Source organism: Calypte anna, chromosome 3, assembly GCF_003957555.1.
Source record: "Calypte anna isolate BGI_N300 chromosome 3, bCalAnn1_v1.p, whole genome shotgun sequence".
In the NCBI taxonomy this organism is placed as follows: Eukaryota; Metazoa; Chordata; class Aves; order Apodiformes; family Trochilidae; genus Calypte; species Calypte anna.
In genome coordinates, this window is record NC_044246.1 from 29978892 (window position 1) to 30003761 (window position 24870).

At 40.6% G+C, this 24870-nt stretch overlaps 1 protein-coding gene across 1 annotated transcript in view; it reads left to right on the forward strand.

Annotated features, from left to right (window-relative positions):
* Nucleotides 1-4262: 4262 nt before the first annotated feature.
* SYNE1 (spectrin repeat containing nuclear envelope protein 1) overlaps nucleotides 4263-24870 on the forward strand; it is a 304753-nt gene continuing 284145 nt past the window's right edge. Inside the window, exons 1-2 of the mRNA XM_030446636.1 lie at nucleotides 4263-4428; nucleotides 15034-15303. Coding sequence (XP_030302496.1) covers nucleotides 15240-15303 — 64 coding nt within the window. The 5' untranslated portion in view covers nucleotides 4263-4428; nucleotides 15034-15239. The remainder of the gene's footprint in view (nucleotides 4429-15033; nucleotides 15304-24870) is intronic.

Below are 24870 nucleotides of genomic sequence, written 5' to 3' on the forward strand. Positions count from 1 at the left end.
TTGAGTTTTTGGAAATGTTTTCAAATTCAGTGTAACTTATAAAGCATAAATAAGGAAAAAATGACACAAAAATAAATTTTAGATAGATATAATGAGTTTCTTGACAATAATGAGCTGATAGATAATACAAACAAATGCCATGCATTTAAGCTTGACTCTTGCCATATGTTAGACTGAGCTCATTCTGTACATTTACAGACCTTTATATCCTAGTGAGGCACCTGTAAGCTGTTATAAATGTGATGACTTCACTTACAGGAACATGCTGTATAGCATGGTACTACTTTAGCAGATTATTTTTTTCTTTCTTTTTTTTTTTTTTTTTTCCTTTTTTTTTTTCCTTTTTTTCTTTTTTTTTTTGTTGGTTTTGGTTTTGGTTTTGGCTTTTTTGTTTTTGGTTTTGTTTTTTGATTTTTTTGGTTTTGTTTTGTTTTGGGTTTTTTGTTTGTTTGGCTGGTTGGTTGGTTTTGGTATTTTTTTTACTCTCACTTCACTTTTGTATAATCTCACCCCATTACTTTCATTCCCTTCAGCATACTGCAAGGAAAATTAAATGGTCTATTTCTACATTTGACATAGTTCAGTAGAAGTGAGAGATCTGTCTTCTATTTCTATCTGTAATTTGTTGTCAAAGTTTGTTCACTCAAGTTTTGATAAAATTAAATACAAAACATAAGGACATATAAATATGTTTCCATACTGTTACAAAATGCGTAAGTAGAAAAATCCATACAGTTCTACAGTTGATACATTTGTAGTTGATAGGTGAAAAGGAGATGTAGAACTGCACGTAACTCTCAGGAGGTGTGTGGCAATGTTTTAAGGTTGCACATCAATACTGTATGGCAGTTTAGGACAGGAAGGAAGTGGCAACTACTGCTTGCTGCAAAACCTGCAGAAAAAAGCCTTTGCTCTGTTGCTCAAACCATTCTCAGTATTCATAGAGTCACAGCAAGGGGACTTGGAAGAGACAGTGGCAGCTAAAGAGACATCCTGTTCTGCACCCTGACAAAGTATAAGAAAAATAAAGATGCTTTCCAGGAAGAAACTTGTCTAGTTGGTACATTAAAATCTCCTGAGATGCAAATTTTACATCCTGCTAACAATATGTGGTGCAAAACTTTATTTCCTCCTCGATGTAGCCTCACTTGCTACAAGGTGGGCACATTGCTTCTCGTTCTATGTATTGTGAGCACCAAGGAGGAACATAACCTTCCTTTTGCAGTGCTTCTTTATGCTTTTGAATACTTTTATGTATCTGAACATTTCCTAATCTCTAGATTAAGCAGCTGTTTCAGTCATTTCTTTTAGATTTTACCTTCCAGACCTTCCACAATTTTCACAGCTGTCCTCTGGATGGTCTCCACTTGATTTAGATCTTCCTTGAAGTCTGGCAACCAGAACTGGACTAAACACAGAGTGGTACAAGTGAGGCAATGCTTTACAGGCAGTATCTCTCTTCTGAGGAAGAGTCCCCTGTGTTCTTCAGTGACAAAGACCTCACTTATGTCTCAGCTAAAAGCAGCAGCCCTCAGTACTGCTCTTGTCCATTGCAGAGAACCAGCACTACCAGAGCATTACCAGAGCACTCAGAGGAGGAGTTTGTTAGAGGAGGGACAGAAGCCTTTGGTGCCTGGCTAGACTTGTCCACCAGGGCAGTTCAGCTGGCAGCAACCTGTCCTTAGCTGAGGCCTTCTTACCTGAATTCTCTTGGAAGTGTGCTGCATGCTAAATAATTTTCTTTGGACACAGTGAGAGGCCTCTGATTACCTATGTTACGATATTTCTTTTCCTTTTCTTTCTTTTCTCGGCAGTGAAACTAACAGTCAATTCCAACATCTAGTAAATAACCTTGATTTAATATGACCATTTAATGTTAAGCATAAAATCATAGTGGAATCAAATATCTGCTTAGAGTAAGGATGTCATTAATTGAAATGAATAAAAATATCTGAATAAAATTCTAGTTTTTCCTTTCCAAAAATTCCCAATGGTAATGACAGAACATGCATGGGAAAGTGAGGTGAAGCCTTGCCAGAACTGCTACAGAGTAGCAAACCTAATTCATTACCAGAAAGGCTACCTTGTAGCAAGTTTCAGTTCACTTGTTTTTTTTTGTTGTTTGTTTGTTTGTTTTTAAACAAGCGAAAGGACAATAAGGAAAATTGCACTGTATTTGTCCTTAGAATAGTGAAGACAATTTTTTTTTCTAGAAGAAAAGACAATCTGGATAAGTACAGTGAAGCTTAAAATGGCTACCACCTTATTTTGAAATCTATTTTTCATACAAGGCGTACTCCAGCTCTATGCACGGCTGGAATGTATTATTTTATGTAAGAACAAGTAGGATAAATTGGAATGACACTATATTTTCATGCAGTATGCAAAGAGAAAGATATTTAAATCAGCCACATGTTCTGTTCTGCATATTAAACTCAAAATCTCAAGACTTCTGTGAGTTTCCTGCTATGCCTCAATCATTTTAGCTGACCATTTAAAATGTGTAGTGCAGCATATAGTTCTCCACATTAGAGAGTTAAGGAAGCTCACTCTAGCAAGTACTCCAAATGATAGCAGCAATATTGTACAAAGTCTAAGCTTTTGTAGTGAAGATGTTGTTTCTCTCTTGTTAATAATATTCTTAACCAAGAAAGACAAAATAAAATGACATTTTTCTGAAAGAGACAGCAAAGTGAGGAATGCGTTTAGCAAAAGGTGTATGTGGAAAGGGGAAACTCAGAAGCCTGTCAGCATCCACTTCCTTTGGCATCTTGGATGTTGCAACTGGCATGGGGTAAGACAAAATAGCAGTTAAGACAAACAAGAATGGTAAGAAAGTGCTGGATGGATGAAAAAGGCTTTGTGTTTTCTCTCCTGCACAAAACCCAACAACAACATAAAAAAAACCCAAAGAAACCAACGAACCAAAAAAGACAACAAAAAAATGAATAAAACACACACACACACAAACCAAAACAAAGCACAAAAAACAACCAACCAACAAAAAAACCCAAAGCAAAATAAACGAAACAAAATAAAACAAAAAAAATACGACCCTCAAGAGGAGAAAAAAATTCAGGTCCAATATGCCTGGCTATATTCATTGTGAGGAAGAGTAAATTTTTGTGGATGGCTGGAGGTGAACTAGATATGTGCACCCCAGATCCACAAAAATCCTTACTGCAGCTCCCAGTATGTCTGCCTCTTCCCCAGCATCCGTGCCCCAAGTGTGTGATCTGTAACTGCTTATTGTGTCAGGATAGGTGCCACAAGTTTAAGTGTACATGTTGCAAGGGTAGCATCAGTCTTAACAGGACTAGCGCTAAAGGAAGGGAGGATGCTGAGTAATCTCTGCTGCCTAACTCAGGTTTCAGCCATCCACTCAGTAAACACTCTGCATGCTAATGTTCTAGAATCACTGCAGCACTGCCAGCAGAGCTGAAAACTAAGAGGTACGTTGGCAGCATTTCTCACAACTTCTCCATTTCACCTCTAGATGCGTGTTGTTTCCCACTCACCCACCCCCCCAGTGATACAGATCAGAGATGATCCATTTCTTAAGAAAAAAAAAAAAAAAAAAAAAAAAAAGCAAAGCCTCTGTCTCCCTCATGAAACAAGTTTCAATGTTTTCTGAAGAGGCAGAATCACATTTTATACTGAGGGCATAAACCCTGTTGCATGGCTAACGGGGTTTGACCTCAAAAGTGGCAAACCGACCGTCTTGCCAAGCTCCTCCGAGTATTTCTGTCCTGCTGCTGTTATGTAAGTGCTGGTGTCCCACTTTGCTTGTGCAGCGCTCAGTGATGCTCTGGAGCCTACGCCAAAGGTAATGCCCTACAGAACTCTACGCAATGCAATAATAACAACAATAATAATAATAGTAATACGACTAGCAATAGCAATTAGCAGCGTTAGCTCGGTACAGGCGCTCTCGGAAGTATTTCTGCTACTCGCTAGAGCGCACTCTGGGGGTGTTAGGGCTCAGAGGCTGAAGCTGATGGATGGTCCATTCCCCTGCGCCAGGCACAGGGCCACAGCAATCACCTCGGACAATCTGTCCCGGCCTCTGCCGCAGCCGCGGCGGAGCGGGGCGGGGCGGGGTTCGGCCCACCCGCGATGCGCGCACGGACGGCGGGCTCTGGGGAACGGCGCGGGGGGGGCAGCTGCATCCCGGGGGGGGTGGCGGGGGTCGGCGGGAAGACGCGAGAAGGCGACCGGGGCCTGGGGATCGCCGCAGGGGCCCGGCTCAGCACGAACACGCAATCCCACTCACCGCCTTCTCCCCACCCCCGCACCTGCTTCCTCGCCGCGGGCCGGCGGGGAAGGGAGGGGAGGGGCGGGGCGGGCGTCGTGTTGTGTTCGGTAACCAGGGAGCCGCGCTGGCCCCACTGAGACGCGGAGCAGTGCGGAGCAGCGCGGCGGGCGGAGGTAGGGCGCGGCGGAGAGAGGTCAGGGTGGGGGCCGAGGCGCGGGACTCCTCGGGGTTGCGGGCGTTCGGCGGGGGCTGCCGACTTTGGGGGGGGAGGTTCGAGTGAGCCCGCTGGTAGCCGGTCGGACCGGCACCGCGAAAGAGGGAACCCCCTGGGGCAGCCTCCCCTGGCTGCCCCCTGACGTTTTCTCCCTCCCCTCGCCCCAAACTATTTTGGGGTTGATCAGAAACTCGCTGCCGTGATGTGTGGAGTTCAGCCGTATTACTCCGTGATTCTGAGAGGTTTTCCCTTTCTGAGTACGGGGGTAGGAAATCCTGGAGGAGGGCCGTGGTGTTCATCCTGAAATGCACGTGTGTATGATGCAGAGGTACCCGTTTTATGCTCAGTCACACACTGCAGGCCAAAGTGTAGTTATTCAAGGAAGATGTGACTGCTCATGTCCACTCTCTCCCAAGAAGCCAGTTTGAGGCTGGCTTGCATGCAATGATGATGCAAAAAAGACAAGTGCACTGCCACAAAGATGTATTGAGTCCATATGGTCCCTGGTATGCGTGGTAACTCCCCAGAGGTGAGACCTGCAGAAATACTAGCAGACAAGGTTGTTACTAGGATTTTGACAACCACATTTGCAACAACATTCACATATTCATACTGGGGGAAAGTGCTTGTAAGATTATTAGTAGTCTGCTTGTAAGACTATTAGCAGATTTTGCAAATTGATGATGAATTACTTATGTAAAGCATCACTGGAAATAATCTACATGATGCTGAGAAAAACTCCAGTGCTCATCACTGTGAGGAATTTACACCTATGTAGCCTGTAGGGAAGTAGTACGTGGTGTTTCTGGCTGCTCGCCTGCCCTTTTCAAGTGCTGAGCCTTTTGGAAGACTCTTAACAGGCACACACTTTCCTGTAGTAGTAGTAGTGGTGAACTATATGCTTTCTGTGATCTCTGATAATTATTTGCTTGCTTCTTGTGTGCATTTTAATAGTTAAGCAGATCCTGAGCTATAAATGTTAATGAGCTCTCTTAAAATATTGCTGTTAGACAGAGACTAATCAGGGTGCTGTGTTATTTAATTGGTAACCAGTATATGTTTTTGTTTCTTGTACTAAGCTTCATGTGTGCTGGTTTACATGACAGAAGCAGTTCATTTTTAATTCTAAAAATGTATAGATAATTTTTTTTTTCCCCTGGTAGGAGTGCTACATCTTGGAGTGATTCAATTCTCATCTTTGCAAACTCTCCTAGATGTGAAAGTAGAAGCAGTAATCTCTCCACTCCCCTCCTGTTCTTTTAATTCTTGTCTCTAATGTCTTGTTTGATTACTATTAACTTTAGAGATTAGATGTGCCCATTGCGGTTTTGGGTGGCTGAGTATAAAATACCAGAGGATAGGTATAAATCACTGATAAACCCAAATAAATTTGGGAATTTAATATTTTTAAAATTTTTTTTTTACTTTAAATAAGTAACTGTAGAAAGTGCCAGGAGTGATTTTGACTACTGAATTGAACACACACACAAAAATCTCATAATGACTGTACACCTTTGTGCAGCATTCCACTCTCTTCACTGAAAGATGAAAATCCTTAAAGGATTTTTTTTTTTATTTGTTCCTTGGACCCTTAGAAGCATCTTCCTGTGAGTTTCACTTAGAGCTATACTGATTTATACAGCCCCCCAGTACATATGCTGCTGAAAGAAAGTAACACCTTGCTAATGGGTCAGAGAGAGCAGAGTTACACATAGAAGGAAGACCAGCACCTTGTTAGTTTTTAAATGCTTTTGGAAAGAGGCAAGAGTGCCTGGCCCCAAGGAGGATCTTGCTGAGTAAGGGACTGAACAAGGCATGAGACCCTGGAGAATTTCCAAGGTCAGCACAGTGAGAGTGGTGGCTGCAGGTCCACATGGCTTTGGTGGGTCAGGCTCCAGTAGGCACCAAATGAATTCACCCTTTGGATGGACATCATATTAATCCATCTCAGATAAGCCACAATTGACTTCATTTATCAAAGTTTTTTAAAAAAAAATATTTATTTGTTTATATATTGTTTTTACTTTTTCAAGTAGTGGATGTGCCCTCATTAAAAATAAACAATTGTTTCCACACTTCCTTGTTACTATGTCTAGTGAGAAAACTTTAGAGCTCCTGTGTCGTCTTAGTGGTCACAAAAGTAACAGCAGCCATGTACCTTGAAGCAATTGAACTTTTGCCCTTGTTTCACTCAAAGCACAGATTTAATAGGGAAAACAGGTGTTCCTGCTTTGCCATTCATATGTGAGCTGTATCTGCCCCTTGCTTAGAATTATACTTCAGCTAAGTTTTCTTGCTTGGGAGATGTGTAGAAATACTGAAGAATTTATGTTTACTTGCTTATCTCAAACTCTGTTTGACCCACCCTTTCCTGAGATGCTTCAGTGTTTTCTATTTTAGTAGCCTTTTTTTTTTTTTTTTTTTTTTTTTTTTTTTTTTTTTTTTTTTTTTCCCCTACAAAGCTATGCAAGAGCTTTCTATTACAGGTCATAATATGCCACAGAAGTCATAGAAGCAACATCAGTATCAAAACAGAAAAATCTGAATGGCTCTCCTACTGTTAACCAGATTACAAATTATATCCAAACTTTTACCCTGTCCTATTTGCTTGGATACTGTGACCTCTGATCTTAATCCCAGCCTGTGTTTGTCTGGGCAGACAGTAAGCTCTTTGAGGCCAGGATTATATCCTGTGTTTGTAGAAGGAGCTACTGATCCCAGTCTCCTGCTATTACCAACATCTCTATAAATGATAATACATTCCTGCAGTATTTCCATAGCAGGAATACTAAACTATAGTATACACTGTATTTAACTTTTCATATTAGAAAAACAGTGAATGACCTTTCTTTGAATATATCTAAAAATGTGTGTTCTGCCACTTTTTTCTAAAAAATAAAGTCTCTGCCTTCTATTTTGTCCTAGAACATTTGCCATTTTCTGTTCAAATGGAATTACAGCTCTTGAGACTGTAACGCCTCATACCACTCAATTTTTGTTCAATCCCCCCAAAACATGAAAGTAAGAAAGTAGAAAAGTAGAAAGTAGAAAATAATATGCTTACTTGCTGAAATTTAAATACATACTTAGGTGTCTGCATGAATAGGCTCCTACAAATAAATTTTAAATACCAAAGTAAGGCATAGAAAAATTGTCTTCCTTGCCACAGATTTAAGTGACAGGTGTGCAAATTACCCTATTACAATTTTTTCAGTGTTGCAGTAGTCCCTGAACCTTATGAAGAACATATTTCCAGCTCCAAACAAAGCTGAAGCCTAACTAGAGGAACCAAAATAATCTGGTGGTCCAGAAAAATCCAAATTTCTCTCTCTTCCCACAGTCCTGAAGAAAAACAGATATCAATAACTCTGGGTGACTGCTGCACGTCAAGGCAGTTTGGGGCTGGACATTCAGTAAGAACATGTTGTTTCAGAGTTCCTGTTCCAATGTGTTCTTTTGTCTCTTCTTCCACCTTTTCCCTTCAAATGCAGCAGAGAAAGGAAGCACAAAGCGTCAGTGTTGGGATTTAACTATCAAAAACACCTTTCAGAGCCAAAATTGCATTTTTCCATGCTATGTGCACAATGTTCCATTGGACCTGGGAAAGTTCCAGTATGCACTCACTTGTGCTACATTGCTTGAGAGAATAGCCACAGGTTTGCAATGTCACAATCTGTAACAATTACCAAAGAGGCTCTTCTGTTGCCCGGAATTTTGGAAGACCAGTGAGGTACTGCATTTTCTTTGAAGATAACATAAGATAATTTTGGATCACTCTACCCCACCTCTTCATACTAGTTCCTAATTTCAAATACATCCAGAAGGCATTGCCCGCAGCTTGACAGATTTGTTCAAGTAAGTTTACAAATGGATTCTCAATTAATCAGTGATACAAGTTTTCAGTATTCTGGGATGAATTTTATCAAGTTTTTCCACACTAAACTTTACTTCAGATGGTGCTGCTTCCATTTCTGTTGTGCCTTTGTCTATCAGAGTTGCCTTTAGTGGAAAAATTAATCTCTACTTGATTTTGTTATCTACTTTATTTTTACTTATCTGGCTAAGAACTATTTGCATGATGGCTTTACCTCCTTAGTCTCACCAAGCTGGTGTTTCAGCAAGTCTCTCTGTGTCTCTGAATACAGCATGCACTATGGCAGAGATCTTCATTTCTCATCCTTTGTTTCCACTCACTCCTGTCTGAGTGGTAGCTCTTCTAATTAAGTCAAAAGCAGTTTTATTCTGCCCTGAATTGGTGTATAGCTTTTTGTGGTTTTTTTGGTTTTTTTGTTTGTTTTTGTTTTTTGTGGGGGTTTTTTTTGTTTTTTTTGTTTTTTTTTGGTTTTTTTTAAATCAGTGTGTCTTTAATTCAAGGGCTTAATCTCCTTGATGAACTGATGCTTTCTTCAAGCCCCTGCCTTTGCCTTCTGCAGCATGGGTGGTGTGGCTAGAGCCCATACTGGTGAAGACTGGGACAAAACACTCATTGAGTACCTCAGCCTTCTTCAAATACTGTGTGACCAGGTCTCCCGTTTCCTTCCTGAAAGGGCTCACATTTTCTCCTCTGATATACTTGTGGAACTTTTCTTTTTGTCCTTGATGCCCTTGACTTGTTTCAATGTATTCTATCAGATTTAGTTCTTTCTGGGATTTAGCTTTCCTTATTGGACAACTTCTTTGCACTCCTCTCAGGCTTCTTGTCCTTTCTTTTTACATTGAAGTCTTTCCAGTGTAGGTCTTTCCTCGGTCATCTATGCAGGCTTCCTGGACTTCTTGTCTGCTTTTCTTTTTGTTGGGATGTATTGCTCCTGAGCTTGGAGGAGGTGATCCTTGAATATTGAACAGCTTTCCTGTTCTCCTCTCCCCTCCATGGTTTTATTCCATGGTACTCTACCAAGCAGATCCTTGAAGAGGTCAAAATCTGCTCTCAAGGGCAGTGAGCTTGAGAGCTCCTCCCTGTTTCCCTAAGGATCCTGAATTCACAGAAATCACAGAGTGTTAGGGCTTGGGGGGGACCCCAAGAGATCATTAAGTCCAATCCTCCTGCCAGAGCAGGACCACCTAGTGTAGGTCACATAAGAACACATCAAGGAGGGTTTTGAATGTCTCCAGAGAAGGAGACTCCACAACCTCAATGGGCAGCCTGTGCCAGTGTTCTGTCACCTTCACAGTGAAAAATCTTTTTCTTATGTTTACATGGAACCTCCTGTGCTCCAACTTGCATCCATTATCCTTTGTCTTACTATTGGTCATCACTGAGAAGAGCCTGGCTCCATCCTCCTGACCCTAACACTTTACATATTTGCAAACATAAATGAGTTCGCCCCTCAGTCTCCTCCAAACTAAACAGACCCAGCTTCCTCAGCCTTTCCTCATACACTACACAAAGGTCTTCTGAAAGGAAAGGCAGCAGAGATCAGAGATGGGAGCTTGAGTAGACTGCTGTAAGGGATGTCAAAAGAGCTCCTGGAGGATGGCAGAAAGTGGGGTGCATTAGGGGGTCGTAACAGCAATGGGGTGTTAAGAAATGGCAGCCTGGCACACTGCAGTTAAGAAACTGGTGTGCTGCAATGAAGCTAAGACTGGACATTGGTAAGAAGGAAAGAAGAAAATGGATGTTAATAAGAGCAGTAAGACTAATTGTCATCTTAATGAACTGACCTACTCTCCCTGCAGTCACAAGATCATGGGACTGGATAAAAGGGAGATGACAGGAATATATACCTAATAACAGAGGCTTTTACCCCTTCAGGAGCACTCATAGTTCAACTGATTTAAATACTATGTGAAGCAAAACCATATGAATAGTAATTCATATTACTTCTGAAAAACAGTCACCTGGTCCCAACCCTGGCTCTACAGCTTTCTTCTGTTTATTACTTACAAGTTTTGGGTGAAAATAATTTTTCAGAGCCTGTAAAGAAGCAGCTTGTCTCAAAGAACAAAATCACCTAAAAATAGACGTATGAGACACCTATGCCTCAACTGTTAAAAATATTAATTAAAAAAAAAATCACTATTGTTTCAAATTAGAAAACTCAAGATATTATTGGAAAACTGAACTATTAAATTTTAACCTTCAATATATAGGAAACAAAGACTTAATTAGTTCTATTCACACTGACTAAAAGCCTCACTACTAATTCCACCACTGAAGACTCATTTGACTCCATGTTCTTTCTGATCACAGTAAGGAAATTATCAGTCTGACAAAAGCTACCCTTAGTCCTGCTGCATGAACTTTCCACCAATTTTGAATCTGTCCTACTCCCCATCTCTCACTATTCCCTCCAAAAGGTCTACTATAAACAAACCACAATTTAAAGCAAATTTCATGGTTTCACTGATACTGTCATGCTGCTTTATACAGGTGTACAGTATTTTTCCTGGGACTGGGATGCATCAGTCTCCTTTGTCAGACTTACCTTATTTTCATAGAATCATAGAATTGGCTGGGTTGGAAGGGACCTCAGAGATCATCAAGTCCAACCCTTGATCCACTACCGCTGCAGTTACCAGACCATGGCACTGAGTGCCACATCCAGTCTCTTTAAATATCTCCAGGGATGGAGAATCCACTACTTCCCAGGGCAGCCCATTCCAATGCCTGATCATCCTCTCCGTAAAGAAATTCTTTCTAATGTCCAACCTAAACCTCCCCTGGCACAACTTAAGACCGTGCCCTCTTCTCTTGCTGAGAGTTGCTTCGGAAAAGAGACCAACCCCCACCTGGCTACCCCCTCCTTTCAGGGAGTTGTAGAGAGTGATGAGGTCTCCCCTGAGCCTCCTCTTCTCCAGGCTGAACAATCCCAGCTCCCTTAGCCCTTCCTCACAGGACTTGTGCTGGATCCCTTCACAGCCTCCTTGCTCTTCTCTGGACCTGCTTCAGCACCTCAATCTCCTTCCTGAACTGGGGGGCCCAGAACTGGACACAGGACTCAAGCTGTGGCCTCACCAGCACTGAATACAGGGGCAGAATCCCTTCCCTGGACCTGCTGGCCACGCTGTTCCTGACCCAGGCCAGGATGGCATTGGCCTTTTTGGCCACCTGGGCACAGTGCTGGCTCATGTTCAGCTTCCTGTCAATCCAGACTCCCAGGTCCCTTTCTGCCTGGCTGCTCTCAGCCACTCTGTGCCCAGCCTGGAGTTCCCCATGGGGTTGTTGTGGCCAAAGTGAAAAGGGAGTAAGGGAGTGTGTGTAAAGGGAGAAGCTGTATACAAGGTGGAAATGTTGCAAGTACTTAGTTATCAGGCAGCTCTCAATATTAAACCTGAGGACTAATTTTGCCAGTTGAAACCCTGCATAATTAAATCCACTGCATGACTTACAGAATCAGTCTTGGGTTAGTTGATGATTGTTGTTTTTTATACTTCAAGATTATTAAGCTCTTTATTCTAAAACACCCATCAAATGAAGTAAATAATACTAGAAGTCAACTGAACTGGCTTCAGAAGCAAAACTGAACCATTTTTTACATTTTAGCACTAAAATAATGAGAGCTTACAAGCCACACAACTGTAAGAAACTGTAGCTAAACATGCCATCACATCATCTGTTTTCAAGTGAACCCCTAATGGCTTCAGAAACTCAAGTCCTGCATTTTCTCTTTTGATCTAAAAGCATTGTACCACGATATTAATATAAAAAAATGGTATCAGTGTAGCTTTATCCTCTAAAGCCAGATAAGTGGCAAATGTAATATACAGTTCATCTCATTTATATTCATAAATATTTTGTTTCACTCTTTTATATTCATTATCTGCATATGCACACAAAAATTAATAATGAATAATCACTTGTTGAATATTAAATCAGGGAATAACTCGTATAGTCCTTCAGGTTTATTTTGGGCAAAGATTTATGAGGTTTAAGCCATACAGTTTTCTTAAAACCCCTGATGTATCTGTCTGAAGATATATCTTTGTGTCTAGCAGTGAGATGAAAAAGTCATTCAGTTTATTACAAAAATTTTATGTAACAGCTATGAGCCTTATTTATTTTAAAGATTACAAATCTGAAAAATATAATCTTTCAGTAGGAAAAACTTTTTTTGCAGGCCTTCAATACTTCTAGAAGTCAGGAAAAATGTCCCCTGTGCATTACATTGAATAATTATTTGTGCATGTGAGTTTCTTTTCTGTTGAGCTTTACATGTTGCCTAAAAACAGGTGAGAGGGTGCATGAAGCTTCATTTCATCTATTTCACTAACGTCTTTGCTGTATTTTTAGCTGTGGTTTTCTGCCTGTGGAATTGACTGTGAAATTGCACCTGATCCTTCCCACCTGTAGTAACTTAGCATCTTCTTTACATGAGTTAATTCCTACTGCTTGCAAAGGAGCATTTGAATGAGGAGCTGTATTTAGAACCACAGATTCTTCTTATGCAGCATACAATCTAATATCAGCTAGATAAATTTTTAATTCCAACTCTGCTGTTTATCACTGCACGATGACTCAGCCTGCAGTATGAATAGGTTGAGCATACGTCTTCATAACTATTTCCAATTGGAACTGGATCAGCATCTTCCCCAGCTCCTCTAAATCTGCTCTCTTACAGCTGATACACACTAGGTCCATAACAGTGTGTGTGGGATCATTTTCATACCCACATTCAGTGTGGGTATTTATTTTTCTTAGCCAAAAAACCAGTCAGACAAGGCATTTTTAATACCTTTCATTACTGCCCAACAACTGGTCTAGCAGCTTGCTATTAAAAGATATTGTTTGTTACAGTACTGCTCAGAATGCTAGCAGTGCCACTGCTAGAGAACCAAGGCTTCATTTAACCCACTTTGTGACAGGTGTTTCTGGTTTGGATGGGGTAGACAATCTGATATTTCATTTAAATACTGCAAAGGAAGCAAAGTTCACTAAGGTGACACACATGGACACTAGCAACAAAATACCTCTCTCTCCCCACTCCTCCACCAAGCTGGGTGCTTTTGGGCGTCGGATGTGGGAGGGAGCTCTGGTTGCAGGTGCTTTGATTAAGGTGATGATTAAGCAAAACCAAGGTGCCACCAGCCCCAGCTGCTGCTGCAGCTGAGACATGAAATGGTGGGACCCTCCTGGGCTTAGTTGTGACAAGGGTGAGGCTTCCTGGCTGCCAGGGTGCCTTTCCATGTTTGGGAAATGGTGACTGATAGGCACAGCCTCTGTGCACTCTGAGAGGGGTGCAAGGCGAAGCCCGGAAGGAAGGAAGGGGGGGAGGGAAGGGAGGAGGTCCCTGCAGGAGGGAGAAGGCATAGATGGGAAGAGAGCAGGGATAAGAGCATCCAGATGTCTTATGCAAAAATAGCAGTAATGCTTTCATATTGATTTTAAATAGCCACAGCGTGCAAACACAGAGCCCATGCACGCAGGTGGAGTTTGTGGTCTGTTTTGTACCTTGATCTTTCACAAGTGTGCTTCCCTCAGCTCCACTGTTTCAAAGCCAGCTTGAGTCTGCTGACCTGAGCAGCACTTACGTATCCAAAATACAAAGCAAACATACAATGAAACAGCTGTAAGAGGGAAAGAAGTGAGCTCCTTAGGTCAGACAGGGTTTGAAGGGTCAGAAAGGGAAATGTTGAAATGTGATTTCCTCTGGCAGCCCTTACAATAAAAAGCTGCTTGAGAACATTTCAGTCTCCCTAAAGCAGTGCAGCCTAAAGGCTTGTCTGCCTGATGCTTAAGGTTTCTATTCTCTAGCAGACCTTGGGGCCAGGGAGAGAGGAAAGTGTGCAATACCAATAAACCCAGTCATACTCATGACTTTGACCAGGTACATATCATCTTGAATTTGAGATGCACGTGGTGTCTATAATATGAATAAAATTATTCTTGCCTGTGTGCTCAGTTCTTCCTTAATAGAGAAGTGAGACTGTATATACACAACACATACCTGTTCCTCAAAAGACATTATTGATAATATTATCTGAAGAATATGATTTGCTTTTTATTTTAGATCAGAGTTATAGTCACATAGATCTTAAAGTTACAAGTGTTAAGCTCATGTAGCAGTTCTAATTCACAGTTTTTGATGTTAAATGCCATGCGCTAGAACAGTGAATGTCAATACAATTTTATTTAATAATAAATTATGTGAATCTCGATATTTCAGATCAGAGTACATAGTTCAGTGTACTTAGGTATTATACTGATCAATGAGTTGTGATTGTATGCTACTTTCTAGCATGGAGAAATAGTATGAATGGTGAATCTTTTGAATTTTACAAGTAGTTCCTTTTTTCCTTCTTTTTTGCCTAACACCGCTTATGTTAAGAAGTATTGCAGAATTATTTGAATATGTATAATTCTTTTGTGTTTTCTAAAACAATGTACATGAGAATCCTCTGGAAAGCGTTGATGTCTGGTGCATTACCATTTGTTTTTCATTATTTATTTTTGTAGCTTCAATCTGCTGATGATTGCCAAGCAAGCTTTCAGCATTAATTGTGTCTTTGGCTGGAGTGTGCAGTAGGGACAAAACATACCACTTTTTACATGTTAAAATAGCTATTAAGTCTCAGTCTTGCAGAGCTGGTAAAAGATTCCTCTAAGCCCTGGTACTTTGTTTCTCAGGTGCTGAGGTTACTCACTGGTGCTGTTCCCCAGCCTGGTGAGGGTTGGCTTTGGACTGGAGGTGTCTGACTGCCACAGGCATAATGTGCCCCAGCTGAGGATCAGAGGTTAAAAGGAAGAAGCCATCTGAGATCCTCATCTCCCTGAGGTCAGCAGCCTGGAGGGAGACTTCTCTCAGAAGAAGTGGACTTGCTCCAAAAGACATCATGGCCTCATCCCGACCGGGAGCGAGATCTAGAGATATTGCCAATGTCATGCAACAACTTCAAGGTAGGGGACTGACTCTGACTGCTGCTCTCTGCTATGCATTGATAAATGGATGTTCTTGGTCTTCACTGTAGTACACAATCAGGACAATATTTATGAAGTTTAATAACTGTTCTAAACTTATCTTCTGGAAAATATTTTTAGTGTACCTGAAGGGCTCTGATTATATCATTGCTTCGATATCGAATTAGTACTGTTTAAAAGCAGATGATAGTGTGTATGTGGATCCACAAAACAGAACACTGAATTAAATAGGCTTTGGTTCCATGTCTCCCATGTGACCTCATTGTGCATCAGTTTTCACAAAGAAAAGAGAATAGAAATTATCCTTTTCTCAGCTATAAAGTACATAGGTAAATTTACTCCAGTGGCAAACTAGTACTTGTTAGTTAAGCAGTTCTTGCTGTCTTCAAGAAAGAACTATAGCTTATTGTATTGTTAAATGATGAAGGATTCATAGGTCAGTGAGCTGATTATTAGTGCTGAAGTTGGTGACCTTTCAGATATCACAGGATGTCTTTGCAGTATTTATAGAGTATCAGTTGTTTGCTTAAGTTCTTAAAATAAAGCATTATTAAGTAAAGTTATTGTATTCATTTTTAAAAGTTTTATACCTACATGATGCAGCTAAAAGGTTGCATTAAGAATGTAGGTTTTTGTTCAAATGATACTATTGATAAGAAACAATTTGTCAATGTAGCTGTAGGTTTTGTTTCTTTTAACTTTTAAACTCAATAATAAATCTCTTCCTTTCTTTATACACCAGCTTTCAATTACTTCAGCAAATGCTTATATGCAGAGAACCCTTGCTACTCTTTTTGAATCTTCTAAATCTGGAAATTTTATCATCCCACATCTTTTCCTTCCATTTTTTGGTTGGTTTGTGTTTGTTTTTCCAGCTTAGTACAGCTGAGCTCAGCTTCACAGCAACTAGGTACAACTAGCATGCATAATTGCCACGTAGCCTCCGTAGATTAATACATAAAAATGCAGAATCTGTCCCCTTTAGACCTGCCACAGCACTTTTCCAACTGTAAAATGCTCCTGATCGATGTCCTGCAGACTTCTGTACAGTTAGTGTTTTTTCCTTGCTATTTTTATTCCTAGCTGCTTATTCTCAGGCTGCAATCTTGGACAGTGGTTTTTCAAAGTGCCTACAAACACAGAGGGAGGAAATATTCCCTAACCAGAGAATCTGTGGTTTAAGCATTAGGATTAGATACTTCAGGTAGACACAAACAAATGAGAGAGTGCAAAGGGACAGTGAGGCAGCATTGCTTGCAGAATAGGCTGGGGGTCTTAGTACCTAACCTGTGTAATGCAGTGTAATATATATTTAAAAGAAGTCTGGTTCTTAATAATAGAGAAAAAAAAGTGGGATTTGAAGCAAGAAATTTAATTTTTATTAAACTGAGTACCCCATAGAGGAATATGAAGAAATGCATGTGAGAAGTGGGAGAGGTGCTTGAAGATTATAAAGACACATTGCAAAGGAAGAGATCAGGGAAGATTATCCAGCCTGGTAGTCTGAACCAATGAGTAAGGAGGATGCCATAGGAGCTATTTACAGAGCATTTAGACTGCTAATTATCAAATTGTTATGTCCTAACTTTCTAAAGGTCTATAAAGCTGTTGCTGGCAAAATGGCTGTTCTGTTTGTTTGCACTTTGGTTTTCTTACATAATTGCTTTTGATCTTGATGTATTTTATTCTGTTGAAATCTGATACATAGTTCATGTTTGTGGGTTTTTTCTTTTGGGAAATCAAGCAAAAATAATTGGGAGACCACTTAAAGGAAGACATTTTAGAAGAAAATTTATTACCAAAATGAGAATTTTGAATTGTCTGTTAGTTTGAACTCATACCTGTAACTGGATTCTTTGCTTCTCAGATTAAATCAGTTCAGCAGCTTGCTATTGCTGAGATCTAAGTTTTCTGTAGAAGCACTGTTTCAATAAATACTTCACCTGTGCCAAGAGTAGAGAGCTTGGAGCCTGTCTTTTTTTAGTCTGTAGCTCTGCATTATGGATGAGCAGGCAATCTGCACTGCGACTACCTTAGCCCATCTGAGTTAAGGTTGCTCTGCCTTTCAGAATTTATAGTCAACTGAAATAGGAACAGCTATGGACATAGGAACACAGAGATATCTCTTGGCATGTTTGCATGGCAGCACAGAATTGGTGCAGAGGGAGCTGGGTGTGTAACTCAAGGTGAGAGTGGAATTGGCAGTATGCTCAGTGTAAGAAGAACAGAAATGGTTTGGGGATTCCTCCCTAAGCGCTGAGCAGCAGTTTTGCTTTACAACACCTGCTCCCAAACCTGGCCATAAGCTGAGATAGGAGAGGAGTTCTGTGACACTGTCAGAGAGTGCTGCAAGATACTAGTGGGTAGGAACTGAGGGAGAGAGGCTGAGCAAGCTGTGCTTTCTCCTTCACATTGTTTGTGAAGTGTCTCATATTTGCGTCACAGGATTCCAGTGTTTGTGGTGAGCAAATGCAGGAAAGACCAAAAAAAAACTACTACTGTTCACTGGGGTTCTCAACATCAATTTTGAAATCTCTGCTGTACATACTGCAAGTGAATGTAATTATATCAGTGCCTGTAAAAACTTCCAGAGAACCACCAAGCTGGTTATGGTAGTGGTTGGTTTGTTTGTTTGTTTGTTTTCTGTTTGTTTGGGTTTTTTGTTTGGTTGGGTTATTTTGTTTATTTGTGGGTTTTTTTGTTTGTATGTTAGGTTAGTGTGGTGCTGTTTTGGAAGTAGGGGGTGAGCCACAAGGGTGGCTGTTGTGAGAACCTGCTGGAAGCTCCTTTGGTTCCAGTTCTGGTCCTGCCTCTTGCCAAGGCTGAGCAGATACGGGAAGCAGGATGTGCTCCGCAAGTAACATTTTCAAGAAAGGGAAAATAAAACTGTAAAAAAACCCCAAACCAAAACAGCAGTGAACAAACAAACAAAAAAACAAACCATAAAAATACCCCAAAACCAACAACAACCCCAAACAGAAAAAAAGACTTGAAGAACAGGCACAGATATGCCATGGCTCTGGGATTAGTCCAAACAGGACCAGAGATAAGGAACATGCACTACACTGCAGCCAGGGATAATGGTCTTATCTGTATCCTCTTGTAGAAAGCACTAACAGAGACTTGATGGCATCTCCTAGGATTCTGGAGTTGGGATAATGGAAGCTCAGAAGCCAATTACATCCCCAGAGGATAAGAGATACTGGCCACCTATGTAGAGGTGCTTCAGAAGTAATTGGCACTGAGGCGCAGGTCCTCATGGTTTGATGACTGCCAGTCCTGACCTGGATGTACAAAGGAAAGGTAGCATCCACTCTCCATATCACTGGTGCTACCTGGAGAAAGTGGATTGCCCTAATAAACCAGACAGCATGAATAGGGGGCCCTAATCACTCAGGCACCGTGGAGGGGATCACAGACTGGCTGGAGGGCACATCATATGGGATGCCACCATAAGAGGCAGTGATTCGTGCTGAGGAAACCCCTCCCTATAAAGACCTCTGGGATCAAGATAAACATTATGTTCTTTTCACAGACAGATCCTGCCTTCTTTTAGGGAAGCAGTAGAGGTGGAAAGTTGTAATATGGAGTCAGACTCAACAGGTCATAGAAGCTAAGGAGGGAGAAGGTGAGTTGAGCTGATTTGCAGGTGTCCAAGTCATCCAACTTGCCCTACTCATCACTAAAGGGAAAGAAATGACCATTACTTTACCTTCCCACCGATTCCTGGAATGGTAGCTAATGCTTTATGCTGATGGCTGAAAATGCAGGAACAGGATAACCAGCAGCAGAAGGGGAGAACAGTTTGGGCAGTTGACCTGTGGCAGGATATTGGTGAAGGTAACCAACGTAGATGTCCACATGCCTAAGAACTGTGCTACTGAGGAGCATGGAAACAACCACCAGGTAGATAAGGCTGCTATCATGTTCCAAGTAGGTCTAGACTAGGAACAGAAATGTGAATTATTCTTATCGTGGTGAGCCCACAAGCTTTCTGATGTGTTGGAACATACAGATTGGCCTGGGACCAAAGGGTGGATTTAGCAGTGGATGTTATCACCCAGGTGATAACAAGTATAATACTTGTGCTGTTATTAAGCAGGCCAGACAATTAAAACCATTGTGGTGTGACAGAGGTGACTTACAGGGATTTATTAATTTGTTTTATAAAATAAAAAGAAAATTCCAGCCACTTCCCTTTGGTGATTCTGACACTTGTAACACACTTTGTAAATATTACAATTTTTGAATAAAACCGCATTTCACTTGCAGTGTGCTGGGCTGTGGCATTGTATGCAAGTGTGTATGCAGCCTGTCTTATCCTGTGGTGTCCAGGCAAAGGCTTGCTGCAGATTGCTCTCTCTGCCCAGAAGAATGGAGTGTCTGCAGGGCACAGGAGACATGTGGGCAGTGAGAGTAACATTTATCACCTCCAACTTCATCACTGCTGTCATTCTAATAAAAATTGAGACAGGGTGTCATTTAATTGCTGTCCCAGCTATATATTATAGCTCAGTGCTCTCATGGGTGACAGACAGGCCTCTCCAGAAGGAGTATGATCCCTCGTCCCTTGAACTTTAATTAATGAGGACATGTTTTTGAGGAAAAAAATATTTCCTGTTATATTTTCAATTCTAGGAATTTTATAATCTGTATGATAGGCAAGGGTTGCAGAAAAGAGTGGCCTTGACACTGCAATTGAGGGCAGAGGGTGTCTCTGAGGAAAGGCGAGTAGTAATTGAGAAGGTAGACATAAATCCACAGGAAATATCTCACTCTTTGCTAGTCACATATCCCTACTGCATATGGCATCTTTCCACTAGTTCCTACTTATGGCTTGTCCTTCCTCCAGCACTCACTCAAACAGTGCTAGGCCTGCATGGGCTGAAAGGTCTGTCCCATCTGGGTCAGGCAAGTCAGGATTTAAGGGACCCAACTGATGGTGGCATTAGCAGGAGCTAATGCAGTCTGAGGCAGGTGTTTAAGAAGGGTGTGTGTGTAAATATATATATATATATATATTTTTATTTTTTTTTCCCAATTCCGGCTTTAGAGACAGCTAGGACTATAGAGATGACACCTAATTTTTTCATTGCTGAATTTCAACTTGAGCATCCCTGTGATACTACAGAATGAGCTGATGACATCATTGACTGTGACTGTTGCTGCATAACTTATTCCTTGCTAGCACAGGTCAAAGTTTTCCACAGTACCTTCTGCTTCCTTGTTTACTTGTTCATATTCTAAAAGCACTCACAAAACCCAAGCAGAACTGGTGTACATCACCATTTTCAGTGATATTCCTGAGATTTTCTTTGGGGTTATTCAGGGAATTAAATGCCAACAGGCACAAAAGCACTGTGTTTTAGCCTAAAGAAAGTGCAAGTTTCATGAGCATTGTAGCTGTTCATACACTACAGAGTGTGAGAAAACAAACTAGTAAAACCTTATGCCTTTGTAATCTCTGCCATCATGAAATTCAGTCCTTTCCATAAGTACTACAATGTTACAAGTGAACCACAGTCAAGATTAGGCTGTTGTGAAAAAAAGCCAGTACCTCATTCTTCTGGACCTTGTCACTCCTGTTTGCTGACTTGCTTTTATCAGCTTGTAAGATGATGTTGAATAAGCCCTCTTTCACTTTTGCCTCCCTCTACTTATTTCTTGAAATTTCTCATTTAGTATTATGTGCTGGGTGGAGGTTTTTCTGAGTGGCATTGTGTTCACTGTTGGGTGGTGTACTTAGTCAAGCAGGACATTTTTGTTCTTACCAATAGCAGATAAAAAAAATTCAATCTGGATTAAAAATCTGACACACATACCGTGCCAGTTAAGATGCTCTGACATCACTGATGTTTTCCATTTTAACCCTATTCAGTAAAATCAATGCTAGGGTGTATAAAATACAGTAATTTAAACAATATACTGTTGCAACAAAATCCCTTGGCTGTCTGAAAAGAACCTTCTACAAAATATATGAAAGCACAATTATTATTTTTTTCAAGTCTTCTGCTTGATTCCGGGTTGCATCACAGTTTATATCAGGCTTTTAAACTCAGTTTGACTTGTGGGGATTTTTTTTGTAAATTCCATATAGAGAGACTTCATAGTGCAGGATGAGGTGGGAAAGAAAACAATGTGGGCATTTATGAAGACCAACTATGCTGGAAAGGGGCCATAGTGGTTCTAGTAATCTTCACACACTCCTAAAAAGTTTCAATACACATAGGTCACAGTGGTTTAAAGCTTAGTGCTTTTTAAGGTTACTTATGAAAACTATAATTTGTAACTTTAATGCTTTTCTTATACTAGTATAAGAAAATATACTTTTTTCCTTTAAGTTTTCATCTCTTCTTTTCCTTCCTTTTACATCCTAGCATTTCTTTTGCATGTAGCAGTCATTAATCAAAGAGTAGATATTTAGTTAGTCAGTTAGCTAGTTGCTGGGATGCTGTTAATATGTACCTTCTTCATTGGTCTTTTCCTTTGGTTGCTTTTCTAAGCCACCAGTGCCAAGAGCCACAGTTTGACATTAAGAGAAGCTGATTTAACAGATACATGAAAGCTACCTTGGTTCACTGAGCATGTGTTCCAAATTTTCTTTCCCCCAGAGCTCTCTCTCCTCTTATCTTAGACCTGTACCAGATGAAAAATTGATTTGTAGAAGTCAGATGAGCTCCTGACAAAGAAAGGCAAATGGCTGAGCATCCCCTTTCAGTGCCATTTACCATTTTATCACTTACAAAATAAAACTGCAACTTCATGTTTGTAAATGCAGCAAGATTGGAAAGGTGTGGTTGGTCAGGAGGGACGTGCTGCACACCTTGCACAGTTGAGTTTTACCTCCACATCACAAGTACTTCCCTGGTTAAAAGTCCCTTCTGCCTAGTTTGCTGGTGTGTGCATGGTGTTTCCATGTAGTCCTTTTCTTTGAACCTTTCACCCTCTGAAGTGTACCCCAGCTTGATTCCTGTAGCTTTCTTGGATTGAGAAGCTTCTTGAGTTCCAAGAGATTCCAGTGTGATTTATTAGTTTCTTAGGTGAGCAAGTCTTATAACTTACACAACACATTACACATTTTCAGTGAGTTATGGGAAAATAGACTTTTAATTCTATTGGCTCTGTTGACTACATGACCTGAAAGCCAAGTAAACCTACACAATGACTTGGGAATCTGAATAGCACTGTAGCTCGTTCATTAATGAAAAAGATGAATTCAAATTCAAGCAAATTTCAATTTTCTTTTTTTTTTTTTTTTCAGTATGAGAATTTAAGTTACTATTGTTTCAGATTAAAATATTGAAATATAAGATTTATGTGTAAAGATTAGGACATATTGAAAAACTTTCTAGCTGAAAAGGAAATCACTAAAGTGCAAAAAAGAGGGAGGAAAGAGGTCAAGTATTTTTATTTCCTACAACAAAAACAAGTAAATTTTGGCTGCAGCAAGGGGTGCTCAGATTGAATATTGACATTGGATAAGCACAGTTGCTAAAGCAAAAGTTTCACAGCTGTGAAATCACCATTGCTGGAAGTACTTAATTCTGGTTTATAGATATAGAAACAAGTCCTGCAAGAATCCACTTCAGATCTCTTCTGGCCCAGGTATCTGATGGTGATAATCTGATGTATTGCTGGCAGAGACAAGTTCTGAGCTATATGTAGATACTTCAGAAACACAGAGGAAAGGACAACTTGTAGAGCAAAACATTAAAGTATGCAAGTATGCACTGAATTCTAGGTTTCATGTTATATTAGGATAAAGTATATATTTAGGACTGAAAATGGCTGAAATGGTAGTATCTCACAGTGAGATTGCTTTCCTTTGGTTTTGGAGGAACACACTTGAAAACCTTAAATTTTTCTCATATGCTACTGTTAAAACACTGAGGATCTGGTTCATTAGACAAAATGCAGAAGGCCAAATACAAGAAGAAAATCCTGCCTGGATAACTTTGTAGTCAGTGGTTAAAATGATGCTTCTGAAATATCATGGATATTGGAAATATATCAGGTGAATTGTGGTTTTATATAGAATCATAGAATCATAGAATTGGCTGGGTTGGAAGGGACCTCAGAGATCATCGAGTCCAACCCTTGAACCACCGTTGCGGTTGCTAGACCATGGCACTGAGTGCCACATCCAGTCTCTTTTTAAATATCTCCAGGGACGGAGAATCCACCACTTCAGTGGGCAACCCATTCCAATGCTTGATCACTCTTTCCGTAAAGAAATTCTTTCTAATATCTAACCTAAACCTCCCCTGGCACAACTTAAGACCATGCCCTCTTGTCTTGTTGAAAGTCATCTGGGAAAAGAGACCAACCCCCACCTGGCTACACCCTCCTTTCAGGGAGTTGTAGAAAGCGATGAGGTCTCCCCTGAGCCGCCTCTTCTCCAGGCTGAACAGCCCCAGCTCCTTCAGCCTCTCCTCATAGGGTCTGTGCTCGAGTCCCTTCACCAGCCTGGTTGCCCTCCTTTGGACCTGCTCCAGGACCTCGATATCCTTCCTGAACTGGGGGGCCCAGAACTGGACACAGGACTCGAGGTGTGGCCTCACCAGGGCTGAGTACAGGGGCTGAGTACAGGAACTGCTGTCTTCAGCAGTTCCACACTGTTCAGTCTAGTTTGACAAGTTCATATGTAGGCATCCACACTGCAGCTATTTAATATTGGCTGTGATGAATCCCAATCTGAGGCTCAAAAATTGTTTTCAGTTAAGACTTTCATCTGCTATTATTTGTTAGCCAGTGTCAACAGGGTGATATTTCAATGAATCTAAATAAGAGCAATTAGGCAGCAATTTTGAAAGTTTAGTGAAAATAAAGATTTTGAGAAGGAAAATATTACAGCCATGAGCAGTTTTGTGAGAACCCCCTCTATTCTAACCACTAGACAGACAATTGTTTTAGTAGTAGCATTGTGCCAAGGAAGATCAGGAAGGAAAATATCTTCAAACTATTATGAGGTCAGTTTTTTTTCTGTGCAGGTTATGGTAATCATCATTTGTATGTTTTGCAGCTTCTAATTAATCTCCTGTTTATATTGGAGTGTGCTGCAGGCTTGAAAAATTATGCTTTATCTTATAGCTGTGCTGAAGCATCTTCCTACAACACATCTTGCACATTTTTGGGGTATTATTAAATTTGAACATAGTAAATTGTTGTAATAAATAACCCTCCCGTTTGGAATGCTGTCTCTGGGTTTTTTTGGTTTGGGTTGTTTGGGTTATTTGTTCGTTTTGGGTTTTTTGGTTTTGGGTTTTGTGTGTGTGTGTTTTTAATACTAGAGAAACAGAAAGTTGCAAAAGGACATGTCTTTTTTTCTTAGTTACTAATTAATAAGCATTAAAGTAGTTTTGTAGAGGAACTATTGCTGGCCATGATTGTATACTGACATAGAGACTTCTCCAGTGCAGAAGCAAAACATGGCAGTGAGAAAGTTCTACCATGTTCCTGTAGTCCTGTTTTGCTCTTCTTTGAAAATCAGAATCTTCACCACCTTATCAGGATGATAATATACTTCAGAGAAGATAATTGTAGGTA